General features: G+C 35.9%; 1 protein-coding gene across 1 annotated transcript in view; it reads right to left on the bottom strand.

Annotated features, from left to right (window-relative positions):
* Cdh19 (cadherin 19) overlaps positions 1–17,918 on the bottom strand; it is a 108,716-nt gene that overhangs the window by 52,238 nt on the left and 38,560 nt on the right. Inside the window, exon 4 of the mRNA XM_051203911.1 lies at positions 5,185–5,349. Within this exon, the coding sequence (XP_051059868.1) occupies positions 5,185–5,349 (165 nt within the window). The remainder of the gene's footprint in view (positions 1–5,184; positions 5,350–17,918) is intronic.

Genomic DNA, 17,918 nt, shown 5'->3' with positions numbered 1-17,918 from the left:
ACTATTTTTGGTATCTTATATTATTAAGAAAATTTAAGTATAAGATTAAAACTAAACATGAAGTCAGGGATGATGATGCCTCCAGATGTTCTTTCATTGTATATCACTGTTTTGTTGTTTTGTTTTGCCTTGTTTTTTCATACATTGTTGAGTATTACAAACACCACCCCTCACTTCAAGCTCCACTATGAATCTATAGTAATGAAAAAAGCTTGCTGTTGTCACAAAGAATAAATAAATAAATAAATAATTAAATAAATAAAAACCAAGCAGGTTGACCATTGGCATACACAAAGCATCTTCAATAAATATTGTTGGCATAACTGGATGCTGACATATAGAAGATTGCAGATACATGTATATCTATTGCCATGTACAGAATTTAAGATTAAATGGATCGAAGAACTTTCCATGAATTCTAGAAAACAGACCCATTTGGAAGAGTATGTGAAAAGTGTCCCTGATAATATTGGCACAAGAGACCACTTCCTGAATATAACACCAGTAGCTCAGTCATTGAGATAAAAGTTAGTAATTGGGACTTCCTGAAACCAAGAAGCTTCTGTAAGGCAAATGACATTGTCAACAAGCCGAAATGGTAGCCTACAGAAGGAAAACAATTAAACAAACAAACAAAGAATCCCTAATCCCAGATATGATAGAGAGCTAATCTCCAAAATATGCAAAGAACTATAGAAAATAGACATTAAATTATGGCATATTTCGATTAAACTCAGAGTAGAGAATTCTCAGCAAAGGAATCTCAAATGGCAGAAAGACATGTAGGAAATTACTCAACATCCTTATTCATCAAATGCAAATCAAAACAACTCTGAGATAATGTCTTTCACCTTACAGAATTGCTAAAATAATAATAATAATAGAAAAACACTAATGAAACTTTATGCTGGAGATGATGTGAAGTAAGGGGAACAATCCTCCATTCCTAATGAGAATGCAAACATTTACAGTCATTTTGGAAATCAGTATGGCAGTGTCTCAGGAAAATCAGAATCATTCTATTTTAAGATCCACCAATACCACTCTTGAACATATATGTCCAAAGATGCACACTCATTCCTAAAGGACATCTGTTCAACTATGTTCATAACAGCATTGTTTGTAATATCCAAAACCTGGAAGCAACCTAGATTTCCCTCAATTTATGAATGGATAAAGAAAATGTGGTACATATGCACAAAGTAGTACTACTTAGAATTAAAAATCAATGACATCTTGAAATATGCAGGCAAATTAATGGATCTGGTAGGAACCATTTGACTGAGGTAATCTAGACACTGAAAGAGAAACATGGTATGTATTAAATCATATGTGGATTTTAGACATTGTGAAAAGGATAACCAGGAGACCTTCATAACCCCAGAGAAACTAGGAAACAAGGAGGACCCCAAGAGAGATCTTCATTGAGTCTCTGAGAAGTGCAAAGTAAAAAGAACTCCTGAGTAGTTAGGGCACATGGGGAGATGTGAGAGAATGGTAGGAGAAAGAGTAGGGAGAAAGGGGAAGGGAGAGAAGAACATGCAGGATCAAGAAGGTTGAATTTGGGAAAGAGAGAGAAAGAGAGCAAGGAAAGAGATACCTTGATAGTGGGAGCCATTTTTTGAGTTAATTTCTGCATGGACAATATAAAACTGTAATTTGAAATTAATTGATGTGGAAAAAGATCCAAGGATAAGAGATTTGAAGGATATCTCAGACTATAACATGAACTTGAAAAAAAAATGTGACATCATAAAAGTATGCAATATATACAAAGGAAGAAGTTTCATTATATTCTAATACTCTAGCACCAGTATTACATATTCTGTGTATGTTATTTTACTTGTTGACTCAATGTTGTTATGTTGTACATAACATTCTTCTAGAAGACTTACTATGTATGGAATTACGGATTACTGTCCAAATAGAATTATGTCTAGTATTTACGATTGGTAACTTCATACATATTCATACAGTAAAATCCAGAGTAAACTATCACCCCAATAAAACAATTAAAGTTGCCAAGTTTGAAATCAGCTTATGAACAGTTACTGACAGGAATCAGTAAAGAGCAGTAAACAAATATATGCAGTGCCATCACTTTCAATGCAGGCAGTATTACATAAGAAAAATGTAAAAAGAAGCACTTTGGGGGATGTGGTTAATGGTGAATGAGATAGAAAGTCAATCAAAAGGTAGTTTTCTCAGATATTATACCTTATATTATATTTGCCTAACTTGCAAAATTGAGGCAGAACAGTAGCTATGTGTTGCGAAATATTGTGACATACAGATTGATACCAGGTAACAAAAATTTTTAAAAAGGAGTAACATATGAAAAACAGAAATGACAAAACAGTACTAACAGACGTTTAAAAATATAAAAATTAAAAGCCAAATAAAATTACATATATATATAATATATACATATACATATACATATGTATGTACATAAATAATCGATATCCAGTAAATTATGCTATGCCTGAAGTATATATATTCTATTCTCTATTTTGTTTAGTTCTTATTAAATAGCATTATAATATGACAATTGAAAACTGTCCATGCTCTTAAAAATGTTTGTAATGTTATTTTGTTATTGTTGTTTGAAAGACAGACTTCTTGAGAAAAGAGAAATAATTACATTTCACACAATTTAAAATAAAGAATAAACAAGCAGATCAAATGTTGCTGTCTCTAGCTAAAGAATATAAACTAAAATTTCTAGTTCAATTCTTATTGTATATTCAGAAAAACAATTAAAAATGTATTCATCTCAAGTTCCTATTATTCAAAGGATATATTTATTGTAATAGCTAAAGGAGTCCAACTTGCAGATAGAATTAAATTGGTAGGAAGCTAAACTGACAACAGAAATTTACTCCATCTCACCTTAGTGTCACACCCTAAGCATGAGACCTCATTGAAGTAGAAGTACAGGCAAAAATATTGTGCACAGATTTGTCAGGGTAAGAAATATTTACTTCATTAGATTCTTCTGAGATGTGTGTTCAATCAAAAGTTACCAGGCAACCTAAAGATTAAGAGAGTCCTCCAGCTAATAGGGCTCAAGGAATCTGAGTCTAGTTCTAGTTACACAGACAAATGAACAATGCAAACACTCTAATTATCAAAGTAATATGTCATGCTCAAAATATATAGGATGTTTGAATTATAAAATAATGAAACACATAACAAAATTAATAAAGGTTACAGATCAGTTGTCAGTTTCTTGCAACTGGTGACTACAGCAATGTTATGTAGATATGGTGATGATTTTTTATTTCATATTTTTAAGACAAATTGGAACAACTCTATTGTAAAAAATTAGCACATATATTTTATGTCATTTTTATATTTAAAATGAAAAGTTTCTGTAAGGCAAAAGACACAGTCAATAAGACCAAATGGCAGCCAACAGACTGGGAAAAGATCTTCACCAACCCCACATTGGAAAGAGGGCTGATCTCCAACATATACGAAGAACTCAAGAAACTAGTCACCAAAACATCAAATTACTCTATTAAAAAGTAGGTGACAAAAGTGAATAGAAAGTTCTCAATAGAGGAATTCAAAATGGTTCAATGACATTTAAGAAATTACTCAACATCTTTAGCTATCAGGGAAATGCAAACCAAAACAACTCTGAGATTCCATCATACTCCTGTCAGAATGGATAAAATTAGAAACACCAATGATAGCTTATGCTGGAAAGGATGTGGAGAAAGGGAACACTCCTCCACAGTTGGTGGGAGTGCAAACTTATACAGCCATTTTGGAGATCAGTATGGCTATTCCTCAGGAAAACGAGAATCAGTCTACCACAGGACCCAGCAATTCCACTCTTGGGCATATACCCAAATGATCCCCATCTATGCAACAAATACATCTGTTCAACTATGTTCATAGCAAAATTATTTGTAATAGCAGGAACCTGGAAGCAAGCTATATACCCTTGAAATGAAAAATGGATAGAAAAAAAATGTGGTACATTTACACACTGGAATAGGACTTAGTGCAAAAACATCAATGGAAACTTCAAATTCATGGAACAATGGATGGATCCTGAAGAAACCATCCTGAGTGAAGTAACACAGTCAAAAAACGAGGAACATAGTATGTATTCACTCATATATGTATTTTAGACATAAAGCAAAGAATCATCAGCCTATAATTCACACCTACAGAGAAACTAGGATACAAGGAGTAACCTATGAGATTCATACAAAATCCCTCACATAAGGGGAAAGGAACAAGATCTAAGCATTTTGGGAGGGAGCGCCAGTGAGTGGAAAGGAAATTAGGAGAAAGAGAAGGGGAGGAGAGGAGAACAAGTGGGACAGGAAGATTGGGTTGGGGGTCAAAAAATTGAGAGAGATACCATGATAGGAAGGAACCATTATAGGTTTGAGGAGAAAACTGACTCTAGAGAAAGTCCAGAGACCTACAAGAATGACCATAAATAACCATCTGAACAACAGTGAATAGGCTATCTTAAATGTTCTTACCTGATAATGAGATTGATAACTAACTTGTATGTCATCATAGAGCCCTCATCTAGTAGCTAATGGAAATAGTAGCGGACACCAACAGCTAAAGACTGAGCTGAACTCCTGGAAACCAGTTTCAAAGAGGGAGGAGTGATAAGAAATGGGGTCAAAACCAGCTACAGAAACCCACAGAAACAGCTGAACTGAACAAGGGTGATCTCATGGACCCCCAGACTCAGCTGATAGCAGAGAAACCACCATTAGACTGACTCATAGCCCTTGAACATGGGTTTAACTTAGAAGGCCTGTGCAGTCTAAGGGATCTCTGACAGTGGAACCAGGATGTATCCCTTGGTTACAACAGGACTTTGGGAGCACATTCCCCGGAAGGAGGGAGGGTCTAGACCCTACTCAAATAACTTGAAAGATTTTGAAGATCTCTCCTGGAAGACATCACTTTCCTTGTGAAGTGGGATGGAATGGGATGGGAAAAGGTGTCAAGGGTTATTGGAGGGAAAGAGGGAGAGGGAACTGTGGTCAATATGGAAAATAAGAAAAATTATACATACATATATATATATATATATATATATATATATATATAGTTAATGGTTTATGTTGAGTGAAAACATTACTACTTTTGTATATTGACATGGTATAAAATAAATCTAATTCCAAAATACTTTCTACTCACTTTCTTTGAATATTGGCTTGTTGTCATTAATATCAGAGAGTGTAATTGATACAATCGTTGTTCCAGACAAGGCTCCAGGCTGACCAAGCATGTCTCTGGCTTGAATAATGATGCAATATGTATCTTGTAATTCTCTATCCATTTTAGAAGATATTCTTATGACTCCTTTAAAAATGTAATACAAAATAAATATTATTACCCATAATCCCTTGATATCTAAATTCTTAAGCATCACATGATATAACTATCATCCTTTTGTTTGATAGCCACTAACAAATATAAGTGTAATAATAGTAAAATTAAACCCAATCTTTTTTATTGTATTCAAAAGATCACTAAATTATAATTATACTCATATTACAAGAGTACAGCGGGTATCCGTTGAATAATTTGGGAGCCTTAATTTTTCCCAATTTAAGAAATGTCTCTTATATTTTCTTCTTACCTTAGAAGGTAAATCTTCTCTGTTCTTCCCTTTGCCATGCCTTACCCTATTATGCTGATAAGCAAAATATCCTTTACAATAAAGTTACATTCATTTTGTTTTATTCATTTGATCCTCAATGTTCAATTATAGTTATTGACAAAGTTAGCATATTTATTGATATCCATATTTATTAGACATCTATAAGTTCTATGACATATAAGCCCATGTTTATAACTTCTTTCTTTCTTTCTTTTTTGCTTTCTTTCTTGTTTCTATATCAGATATCAACGGTGAAAATTAAATTTTCTTTATGTGGAGTAATACCTGGTCCAAAGTCAGCATTTTACAAAGAGGTGTGAAGGTATTAAATTCTCATGTTTTAATAGTAATGAAACAGGTGATAGTACATGAAGGGAAACATGGGAACACCTTGAGCCTGCAGTCAACTGATCTTTGGACCTCAATTCCTGCCCTGTGCCAGAGGAGAGACCTCCAAGAGAGCTATGATGATCCAGAGTTAAAATTATTGAATTCCTGACCCACAAACACCCATCCAGAGTAGAGAGAAAGACTCCACCTGCACCCACTGGAAGAAGCAATGGGAAGACAACAGAACAAGAAAACACCCAACAATAGAAAGACCAGTATAACACCACCAGAATTACGTGACTCTACACAAACTAGACCTGAACACACCAAAGTAGATGAAGTAGAAGACAATGATTTAAAAATCACCTTTATAAAAATGATAGAGACCCTCAAAGATGATATGAAAAAAAAAATCCTTTAAAGAAGTGGGAAAATAAACAAACAAAAAATTGGAAGAAATAGAAGAAAACACCAAGCAAAAATGCAGGAAATGAACAAATCTCTTAAAGATATTAAGGAAAGCCAAGAAAAAAACAATCAAACAGATGAAGGAAACAACAACAACAAAAACCCACAAACTGAGGGAATGCTATAAAGAGAAAACTGGGCAAATGATCAGGAACTACAGATGCAAGCCAAACCAACAGTATACAGTAGATAGAAAAGAGAATCTCAGGTGCTGAATGTAAACCAGAGGAATAGATTCATCGATCAAAGAAAATCTTATATCCAACAAATCCCTAACACAATACACCCAAGAAATGTGAGACACTGTGAAAAGATCAAGCCTAAGAATAATAGGAATAGAAGAAGGCAAAGAAGCCCAGCTTAACGGTGCAGCAAATATATTCAACAAAATCAGTGAAGAAAACTTCCCCGGTTGAAGAATGACATGCCTATGAAAGTACAAGAAGCTTACTGATCACCAAGCAAAACTTGGCCAAAAAAATAAAAATAAAATAAAATAATAAAAGTCCCCTCACCATATAATAATCAAAACAGCAAATATACATAATAAAAAACAATATTCAAAGCAGCAAAATGAAAAGACCAAGTAACATATAGAGCCTATCAGAAATACACCTGACTTGTCCCTGAAAACCAGTAGGTCCTGGAAAGATGTTCTAGAAACACTAGAAACCATGGATGCCAACCCAGATTACTATACCCAGAAAAAAATCTCAATCTCTATAGATGCAGAAAACAAGATATTCCATGATAAAAATGATTTACACAATACATATCCACAAATCCAATCCTACAAAAATTTCTAGAGGAAAAACCAAACCCAAGGAAAAACATAGGCAATAGATAATCCCACTTTACCAGATGCCAAAATAAAATGCAGGGTAAATCTATGCACAACATCTAATCTAAAACTTACAAGAATAAACAATCAATAATCCTTATTTCCCTCACTATAATGGTCTTAACTCTCATACAAAAAGACAGATGCTAACACAATGGACTTCAAATGAGACACTACCTTAGAGTAAAGAGTTAGGGAAAGATCTTCCATTCAAATAAATGCAAGAAACAATCTGTTGTAGCTATCCTGAAATAATATATATATATATATATATATATATATATATATATATAATCAAGTTAATCTTCAAAGTAAAATCAATCAAAAGAGATGAAGAAGATCATTTCATATTCTTCACAGGAAAAAAACCCCACCAGGATTAAGTCTCAATTCTAAAATCTATGTCCCTATATACAAAGGCACCTTTGTTCATAGATGAAACATTACTAACACTCAAGTCACAGATAAAACTTCACAGACTTATAGTGGGAGGCTACAACACCCCACTCTCACCACTAGGCAGGTCCACTGTACAGAAACAAGGAATAAAGCAAAAAAAAAAAAAAAAAAAAAAAAACCAACAGAAGTTATGACCCAATTGGATTTAACAGACATCTATAGGACATTACACCCAAACAAAAAACAATATACCTTCCTCTCTGCATCACATGGATCCTTTTCTAAATTCAACCACATGCTCCACAAACCTCAACAAATAAAAACAAATAAACAAAAAAAAATTGAAAGAGCCCCATGTATCTTATCAGAAAACCATGCTTTAAGGTTAGAATTCAACAACACAAATTGAAAAAAATCCTACAAACACATGGAAACTGAAGAATGTGCAATTACAGGGTCAAAGAAGAAAGAAAGAAAAAAATTAAAGACATCCTAGAATTCAAGGAGAATGAATACACAATATACCCAAACTTTTGGGAAAATTTAAAAGCAGTACTAAGAGGAAAGTTCATTGCAATAAGTGCCCACATAAAGGGAATGCAGGGCAGTCACATTAGAGAATTAGCAACAAAAACAAAAGCACTGAAACAAAAAGAAACAGACTCACCCCAGAGAAGAAGCCACCAGGAAATAACAAAATGGAGGATGACATCAATAAAGTAGAACCAAGAAAATAATACACAGAATCAATGTAACTAAGAGTTACCTCTTCAAGAAAATCAATAAGAGAAAAACATTTATAGAAACTCACAAAAAATAAAAGAAACAATGTGCACATTATAAAATCCAAAATGAAATGAGGGACATAACAACAGACACTGAAGAAATACAATGACTCTACAGGTCATACTTTGAAAACCTGTACTGCACAAATTTTAAAAATTTGAAGTCAATGCACAAATTTCAAAACAGATGTCATTAAAATTTTAAATAAGAACAGATAACCAAATTAAATCGTTGCAAAACCCCTAATTAAATAGAAGCAACAATCAAAAGTCTACTAAAGAAGCCCAGGACAAAGCAGGGATGGTTTAACATACGAAAATCTATCAATGTGATCCACCATATAAAAAAACTGAAAAAGAAAAACCACATGATCATCTCCCTAGATGCTGAAACATCCTTTGACAAAATTCAACACCGTTTCATGATAAAGGTCTTTGAGAGATCAGGGATAACAAGAACATACCTGAACATAATAAGAACAATATACAGCAAAACAACAGCCACCATGACACTGAATGTAGAGAAACTTAAGCCAATCCCTCTAAAATCAGGAACAAGACAAGGCTGCAATCTCTCTCCATTTCTCTTCAATATCATACTAGAAGTTCTAGCTAGTGCTATAAGACAACAAAAGGAGATCAAGGGGATCCAAATTGGAAAGGAAGAAGTCAAACTGTCTATTTTCAGATGATATGATAGTTTAATAAGCGACCCAATAAACTCTACCTACAGCTGACAAGCACCTTCAGCAAACTAGCAGAATACAAGATAAACTCAAAAAAATCAGTAGCCCTACTCTTTTCAGATGACAAAGAGGCAGAGAAAGATATCAGAGAAACATCACGCTTTACAATAGCCACAAGCATCATAAAGTATCTTGGTGTAATGCTTACCAAACAAGTAAAAGACCAATATAATAAGAACTTTGTGGCTCAAAAGAAATTAAAGAAGATACCAGAATATTGAAAGATCTCCCATGCTCTTGGATAGGTAGAATAAACATAGTAAAAATGGCAATCTTGCCAAAAGCAATCTACAGATTCAATGCAATCCACATTAAAATCCCACCACAATTCTTCACCGACCTTGAAAGGACAATAATCAACTTTATATGGCAAAACAAAAGAAAGACCCAGGATAGCCAAAACAACCCTATAAAATAAAAGAACTTCAGGAGGCATCAAGATTCCTGACTTTAAGCTCTACTACAGAGCTATAGTTGAGAAAACAGCATGGTGTTGGCACAAAAATAGACAGGTAGACCAATGGAATCGAATTGAAACTCCTGACATTAACCCACACACCTATGAAAACCAGATTTTCAACAAAAGAGCTAAAATTATACAATGGGGCAAGGACAGCATCTTCAACAAATGGTGCTGGCACAATTGGATGAGGGTGTGTAGAAGGCTGCAGATAGACCCTTGTCTGTCGCCATGCACAAAACTCAACTTCAAATGTTTTAAAGACCTCAACATCAATCCAGCCACATTGAACCTCTTAGAAGAGAAAGTAGGAGGTACCCTTGAACAAATTGGTATAGGAGACAGCTTCATGAACATAACTCCAGGGGCACAGATACTGAGCAAAACAACTAGTAAATGGGACCTCTTCAAACTTAGAAGCTTCTGTAAGGCAAAGGACACAGTGGACAAGACCAAATGGCAGCCCTCAGACTGGGAAAAGATTTTCACTAATCCTATATGCAACAAAGGTCTGATCTCCAAAATACACAAAGAATTCAAGAAACTAGCCAATAAAACACCAAACAACCCTATTAAAAAATGGGGTACAGAAATGAAGAAAGAATTCTCAATATAGGAAATCAAAAAGGCTGAAGGACACTTAAGAAAGTGCTCCACATCCTTAGCTATCAGGAAATGCAAATCAAAACAACTTTGAGATACCATCTTACCCCTGCCAGAATGGCTAAAATTAGAAACACCAATGATGACTCATGTTGGGGAGGATATGGAGAAATGGGAAAACTCCTGCACTGCTGGTGGGAGTGCAAACTCAAACAGCTATTTTGGAGATCAGTACAGTGGTTCCTTAGGAAAATGGGAATTAGTTTACCACAGGACCAGGCAATCCCCCTCTTAGGCATATACCCAAATGATCCACATCCTTGCAACAAAGTCATCTTTTCAACTATGTTCATAGCAGCACTATTTGTAATAGCAAGAACCTGGAAGCAACCTAGATGCCCCTCAATTGAAGAATGGTTAGTGATGATGTGGCACATCTACACAATGGAATACTACTCTGCAGAAAAAAATAGTGGTATCTTGAAATTTGTAGGCACGTGGATGACACTTGAAGAAACCATCCTGAATGAGGTAACCCAGTCACAAAAAGAGGAACACAGTAAATACTCACTCATATATGGATTTTAGACCTAGAATAAAAGATCACTAGCCTATAATTCACACCACCAGAGGAACTAGGATACAAGATATATTCAAAGAGATTCATATAAAGTCCCTCACAGAACTCGGAAGGGGCAAGTGCCTCATAGCACAGAGGAAATGGGGGGGGGGGCAGCGAATTGAGAGAGAATTATGAGAAAAAAGAAGGACGAAAGGAAAACACCTGCAACTAGTACAATTGAGTCCGCTTAGGAATAGAAGACAGTAAAGACTGAGAGAGAGACAGAGAGAGAGAGAGAGAGAGAGAGAGAGAGAGAGAGAGAGAGAGAGAACATAAAAGAGGGAGCCAATATTGGTTTGATGATAAAATTGAACACAAAGAAAGGTCTAGCGAACTACATGACTGCTGCCACCTAACAATTTCAGCTTCTGTGGAAAGGCTACCATAAATGCCCTTCCCAGAGGGTGAGATCAGCAACTAACTTATCCATGGAGCCATCAACTAATGTCTGTTGGAAACAGGAGCAACCACCCATACATAAACACTGAGTCAAACTAGAAACCGGATGCAGTTAGAGAGGACAAGACCAGGTGGCAGAAACACATAGAGACAGCTTGCCTGAACAAGAAGGTGCCAGCATGGGACTGACTCATGCCCCCCTGAATATGGGTCTCAGCCAGAAGGACTGAGCAGTCTAAGGGACCTCATACAGTGGAGCCAGGATGTATCCCTGGTGAACAAAAGGACCTTGTGAACACATCCCCCATGGAGGGATGACTGCCTTAATCTAGAGACAGGAGAGAAGCCCTAGTCCCTTCTTCACATGACCTGTCTCATCTACATGACCCCAACTGGATGCCATTCCCCTACATATGTAATTGGGGTGGTGGGATGGGAGGGGAGGGTGGTTAGAGTGCATGTGAGAGGGCAGAGAGGGTAAAAGGGGATGAAGGAGAGAAGGAGGAATGGAGGGAGGGAGACAGAATTGGGATCGACATGTAAAATAATAAATTAAATAAAAAAAATGCTTTGACTCCAAAATTTAAGTTCAAGGACAAGTTAGTGGGGAAAAGGATTTCTATTTTTGTTTCCACTGAAAATAAAAAGATGTGGATTCCTTCCTCACTAATGTGGTTTGATCAAGCCAGACCACCTGAAACATAGTACCAGGTGATTCTACATTCAAAACAGCTGGACAAAGCCTTAAAGACTATAGCCAGGGTTTCTGCATCTTCTTGGAATCCCCATGACATCGCCTCTTACCAGCAGGAAGTAGTTTGGAAAGAACGACACCCAAATTCCCAAATATTGTCTATAAATGTTTGTTTTCATTTAAATGGACTTGGTTATATTATATTATATATATATATATATATATATATATATATATATATATAAACAAAAATAAATAAATAAATAAAAAAGAAGCCCAGGGCAAGAAGGCTGCAGTTGAGAATTCTAGAAGAAATTCAAATAAGAGATAATGCTAATACTTGGAAAGCGAATCCAAAAAACTCACCAGAAAAATCAATAGTCTTCAACCCAGGGATCCAGGGATGGATCAACATACAAAAATCTATCAATGTAATCTACAATGTAAAAAACATAAAAAAATAATTCATGTGATATTCTCATCAGATTCTGAAAAAGCATTTGGCAAAATCCCACATCTCTTCATGACAAAGGTCTTGGAGACATAGGTGGTTACAGGAGCATACCTAAACATAATAAAAGCAATATAAACTAAAGCAATAGCCAACCTCAAACTTAATGGAGAGAAACTTAATGTGATTCTTCTAAGATCAAGAACAAGACAAGAATATCCACGTTGTACATATTTCTTCAATATTGTACAAAAGGAGATCAAGCAAGAAAACAAGCTGGAAAGAAGAAGCCAAACTGTCTCTATTTGCAGAAGATATGATTGTTCATATAAGTGACTTGAAAAGCTCTGCAAGGGAAGTGCTACATCTAGAAAACACCTTTAGCAAAGTGCCAGGATACAAGATTAAGTTAAAAAAGATAGCCCTGATATGTACAAAAGATAAAGGTGCTGAGAAAGAAATCAGAGAAACATCACCCATAAACAACATAAAATACTTGGTGTAAGAAAGAACTTTGTTTCTTTAAAGAAAGAAGATACCAGACAATGGAAAAACCTACCATGCTCTTGGATAAGTAGGATTAACATAGTAAAAATTGTAATCTTGCCAAAAGCAACCCCATCAACATCCCAGCACATTTCTTCACAGAACTTGAAATGACAATACTCAAGTTTATATGGAAAAACAAAAGACAAAAAATAGCCCAAGAAAACCTGACTTCAAGCTCTACAATAGAACTATAGTGTTGAACACCTCTTGGTATTGGCACAAAAATTGATAGGTAGACCAAAGGAATCAAATTGAAAATCCCGATATTAACCCACACACCTACAAACACCTGTTATTTTGTTGTTCTTGTTTTTTGTTTTGTTTTTTATGTTCCTTTTTTATTTATTCTTTCTTATTTTACATACCAATCCCAGTTACTTCTCCCTCTCTCCTTCCCTCCCATGCCCCTCAACCACCCTCCCATTCCATTCCCTCCCCCACACCACAGGGAGGGCGGTGCCTTCCAGGAGGGGTCAACAATATCTGTTGAGTCACTTGGAGTAAGAACTAGGCCCTCCCTAATGCCTCTAGGTTTAGGGAGTATCCCTCAATGGGGAATGTGCTTCCAAAGTCCTCTTGTTCATCAGGAATACATCCTGATACACAGCTGAAATTTATGCACAGGAAAGAACAATGTATCTGCAATAAAAGGGGCTAGAATACCTGGATGAAGTAGAAGACTTCAGGTAGGTACATGCCTATCTCCATGCACAAAATTTAAGTCCACAGGCATCACAAATCTCAACATAAATTGAGGCAAACTGAAACTCTTAGAAGAGAAAGTGGGAGTTACCCTTGAATGAATTGGTACAGGAGACTACTTCCTGAGCATAACACAAGTAGCACAGACAATGAGAGTAACAATTAATAAATGGAACCTCCTGAAACTCAGAAGAGTCTTTAAGGCAATAGACACTATCAACGGACAAAACAGCAGCCCACAGACTGGGAAGAGGTCTTTACTAACCCCACATCTGACAGAGGGCTGATCTCCAAAATAAAGAACGAACTCAAGAAACTTGTCACCAAAACACCACACAACCCTATTAAAACATGGGGCACAGAACTGAATATAGAATTCTCAATAGAGGAATCCAAAATGGTTGAAAGACATTTAAGAAAGTGCTCAACATTCTTAGCCATCAAGGAAATGCAAATCAAAACTATTCTGAGATAACACCTTCCTCCTGTCAGAATGGCTAAAATTAGAAACAGTAATGACAACTTATTCTGGAAAAGATGTGGAGCAAAAGTATCAGTCCTCCACTCCTGGTGGGAGTGCAAACTTTTACAGCCCTTTTGGAGATGGTATGATGGCACCTCAGGAATATGGGAATCAGTCTACCACAGGATCCAGCAATTCCATCTGAGGCATATATACCCAACAGATGCACACCCATGCAACAAAGATATCTGTTCAACTATGTTCACAGTAGCATTATTTACAATAGCCAGAACCTGGAAACTACCTAGATGCCCCTAAACTGAAGAAAATGTGGTACATTACATTTACATAATGGAGTACTACTCAGCAAAGCCAAACAAGCAAGCCAGCAAACAAACAAACCAAAAATTATGGATGCCCTAGTACCTACCCTAAATGACTTTGCATATGTTCATATTCCCTTCTTGAAGGCATTACCCTCCCTGGGGCGTGAATGGAAAAATGGTATTATGTGATTCAGGGGCCATGGGAGAATGGGAGGTATATTTCCTGGGATCAATATGTAAAATAAGGAAAAAAATATAAAATAAATAAAAAATGTAAAAATAAAAAGAAAGAAATATAGCAATAAAAACACTCCCACTGACATATTGCTAGATAATTTTCTTCTCAAAGAGCATATGAAATAAAAAATTGCTTCACAAATAAACAGTGTCTAGAAAGAAAGAAACATTGTGTTACTCAGGTCCTTATGAATATCTTCATCAAATCCTTTTCCTCAAGATTTAAAATCTATTCAGAAGAGACCAAGATTCTCAAGTTGTATCTATCATCAGTTGGCCGCTGCCACAAGAACATTTTGCCAGAAAGACATTTTTTTAGTAGAATATTTTGTGGCATGGTTGCTTCCCTTGTCCCTGCTCTGAAAGATTTCCTTCATTATAGAAGATGGCAGGTTAGGGTTCCATAAACCTCATTACTATGAGTTTTCACTGGGTTTTCCCTCTTAGACTCCAGGGAATTTAGCTTTCACTAGGTTTGTACATTATGCTGGAAGTGTCCCATAATTCCAGTCATCTTTTCCAATACTCTCTCCCTCCACACTTCCTCCTGCACCTGGTTTCTCCTTTTATGCCACCACATTCCACTAGTCAACCCACGATATCTATAACATTTCACCTTAATAGCAAGATATGTGTATCTCCCCTGTGACCTCTGTTTCATACTTTACCTCTCTAATATGGATCTTAGAAATATTCTTCACTTTACAGCCAATATCCACTTGTTTGTAAGTAGACACCTTGCTTTTCTTTCTGTATATGGGTTACCTCACTCAGGGTGATTTTTTTCCTAGTTCTGTTAATTTGCATGAAAATTTCATTTTGTCATTTTAAGAAATGAGTGTACCGTGGATGATAAAAATCCAGAGACAGATATTAAGGTTCAAGCTGAAGATCAGAAAGTATAGCAAAGTAAGTAGCCACTAGTTCTTACTGCTGCAAAGCTGAAATAGAGATTTCACATAAAAAACATTTGATTCTTCCTTATATACCTTCTGGGACTAGGTTTAAAGCCATGAGCTCTTTTAGACTGATTAACATTTGTAGACATCAGGGTGGTATTTGACTCAGAGATCCATGTGCTCTGTCTCCTGAGCCCTGGCATTACAATTGTTCACCACAAATGCCCAGGTTCTATAGCTAACTAGGGTGTTATGCTTTGCATTCTGATCTTCACTGGTTTTATCAGATCACACACAATTTATCAACACAGCTGAGTAATACTCCACTATGTCACATTGTAAATGTACCACATTTTCTTTATACATTCTTCACTTGAGGGTCATCTGTGTTGCTCCATTTTATGTCTATTATGAATAAAGCTGTTATTAAAAACCACAGTTGAGCAATTTCCACATTCTTGAGAAAGCACCATGAAAGTGCTATAACTATACAAGTCGGCATTCCCACCAGCAATGGAATAATGTCCACTTTCTTAAGTCCAGCATTAGTTGTCACCTGTGATTTTTATCTTAGCCATTCTGCCAGGTGTAAATGTGAAATATCAATCATTTTGTTTTGCATTTATCTTATAGCTAAGGTTGTTGAACATAACTTTAAGTGTTTCTTGCAATTTGAGAAGCCTCCATCAAGAAATCTGTTCATATCTATACATCAATTTTTGATGTGGTTATATGGGTTTTTATGTCTAGTTTCTTGAGTTTCTACATTGTTTGGAAATTAGCCTCTGTCAGATGTAGGTTTGGAGAAGATACTCTCTTATTCTTCAGATTGCCATGTTGTAATATTTATGGAGGCCTTTGCTTTAGCAGTTTTTAGTCTGAGACCACTCCATTATCTTTATGCAGGAATTTAGTGCTATGGATTTCTTCTTAACACTTTACATTGTGTCTCATAAGTTTACAAATGCTTCAATTTTTTTCCAATGAATTCTAGGCAGCCTTTAATTGCCTTTTTTTTTTTTCTTCATTGATTCACAGATCATTAATGAGACAGTTTTCATTTTCCATGAGTTTCTTGTTTTTTGTTTTGTTTCGTTTTGGTTTTGGTTTTAATTTTTTTTTTTTTTTGATTATTTCTGTGTTGTTGAAATTCAACTTTAATCCATGACAATATAATATGATGTAATGGCTATTTTGAATTTTTTTAATTACTTGAGACTTGATTTTATGATTGTGAATATGTTCAACTTTGAAAAAAGTTCTATAAGTTAAGAGGAAGGTATATTATTTTGTATTTGTGTGAAAATATCCTTACATAGTAAGTAGGTACATTTTGATAATGACCTGGTGTCATACTAAGCTGTGTGTCTGGATTCCTTGAACTCCACCTTGTTCAGGTCACCTATGTTTGTGATTTTTCCCAGCATGGTCATTACTCCTCCCTCTCTTTAACTGTATTTCAGGAATTTAACTTAGTGCTTAGCTGTGAGACACTGCTTCTGTTTCCATCAGCTACAGGATGAAGGCTCTATGATGGCATATAAGGTGGCCATCAATCTCATTATTGGGGAATAGCATTTATTATAGTGTTTTCTCTATTGCTTAGATTCTTAGTTGGGGTTACCCTAGTATATCTCTGAAATTTTCCTAGTGCCAGGTTCCTCTTTAAACCTGTAAGGGCTTCCTTTGCTTTTCTCTTTGCTTGCTCTCCTCAGTTCTTCCCCTGACTCAATCTTCCTGCTCCTTTTTGACTTTCTCCTCCCTCCTCTTTCTCCTACCTCCCTCTCCCCTCCCCATGTGCTCTCAAGATGTCCAGGAGATCATGTCGCTTTCCCCTTTTCTGGGAGACCATGTATGTGTCTCTTAGGGTCCTCCTTTTTTCCTAGCTTCTCTGGAGGCATGGACTGTAGGCTGATAATCCTTTGATTTATGTGTAATATCCATATATGGTTGAGTACATACCATGTTTGTCTTTTACTGACAGGGTTACCTCACTCAGGATGTTTTCTTCAAGTTCCATCCATTTGCCTATAAATTTCAAGACCCCTTGTTTTATTGTACTTGTTTTGTTTTGTTTTTTTCCCCCCTGAATAATACTCCATTGTGTAAATGTATTGCGGTAAATAAGGGTCAGGATAAACAAATAGGCCGAATAGATGTTTATTCAGGGAGAAATAACTTACAACCTAGACAGATGAACACCAGGAACTTCAATCCGATCCTCTCCTGTCCAAGTCACGCCAGAAAGAGAGCGCCTTCCTGGCCCCCTCCGACCTCCTTCCTCAGGTCACCTC

This window comes from Phodopus roborovskii, unplaced genomic scaffold (assembly GCF_943737965.1).
Source record: "Phodopus roborovskii unplaced genomic scaffold, PHOROB, whole genome shotgun sequence".
NCBI classification, from domain to species: Eukaryota; Metazoa; Chordata; class Mammalia; order Rodentia; family Cricetidae; genus Phodopus; species Phodopus roborovskii.
Note: the sequence above shows the minus strand (reverse complement) of the source record. Positions and strands in the feature narration are given on the sequence as shown.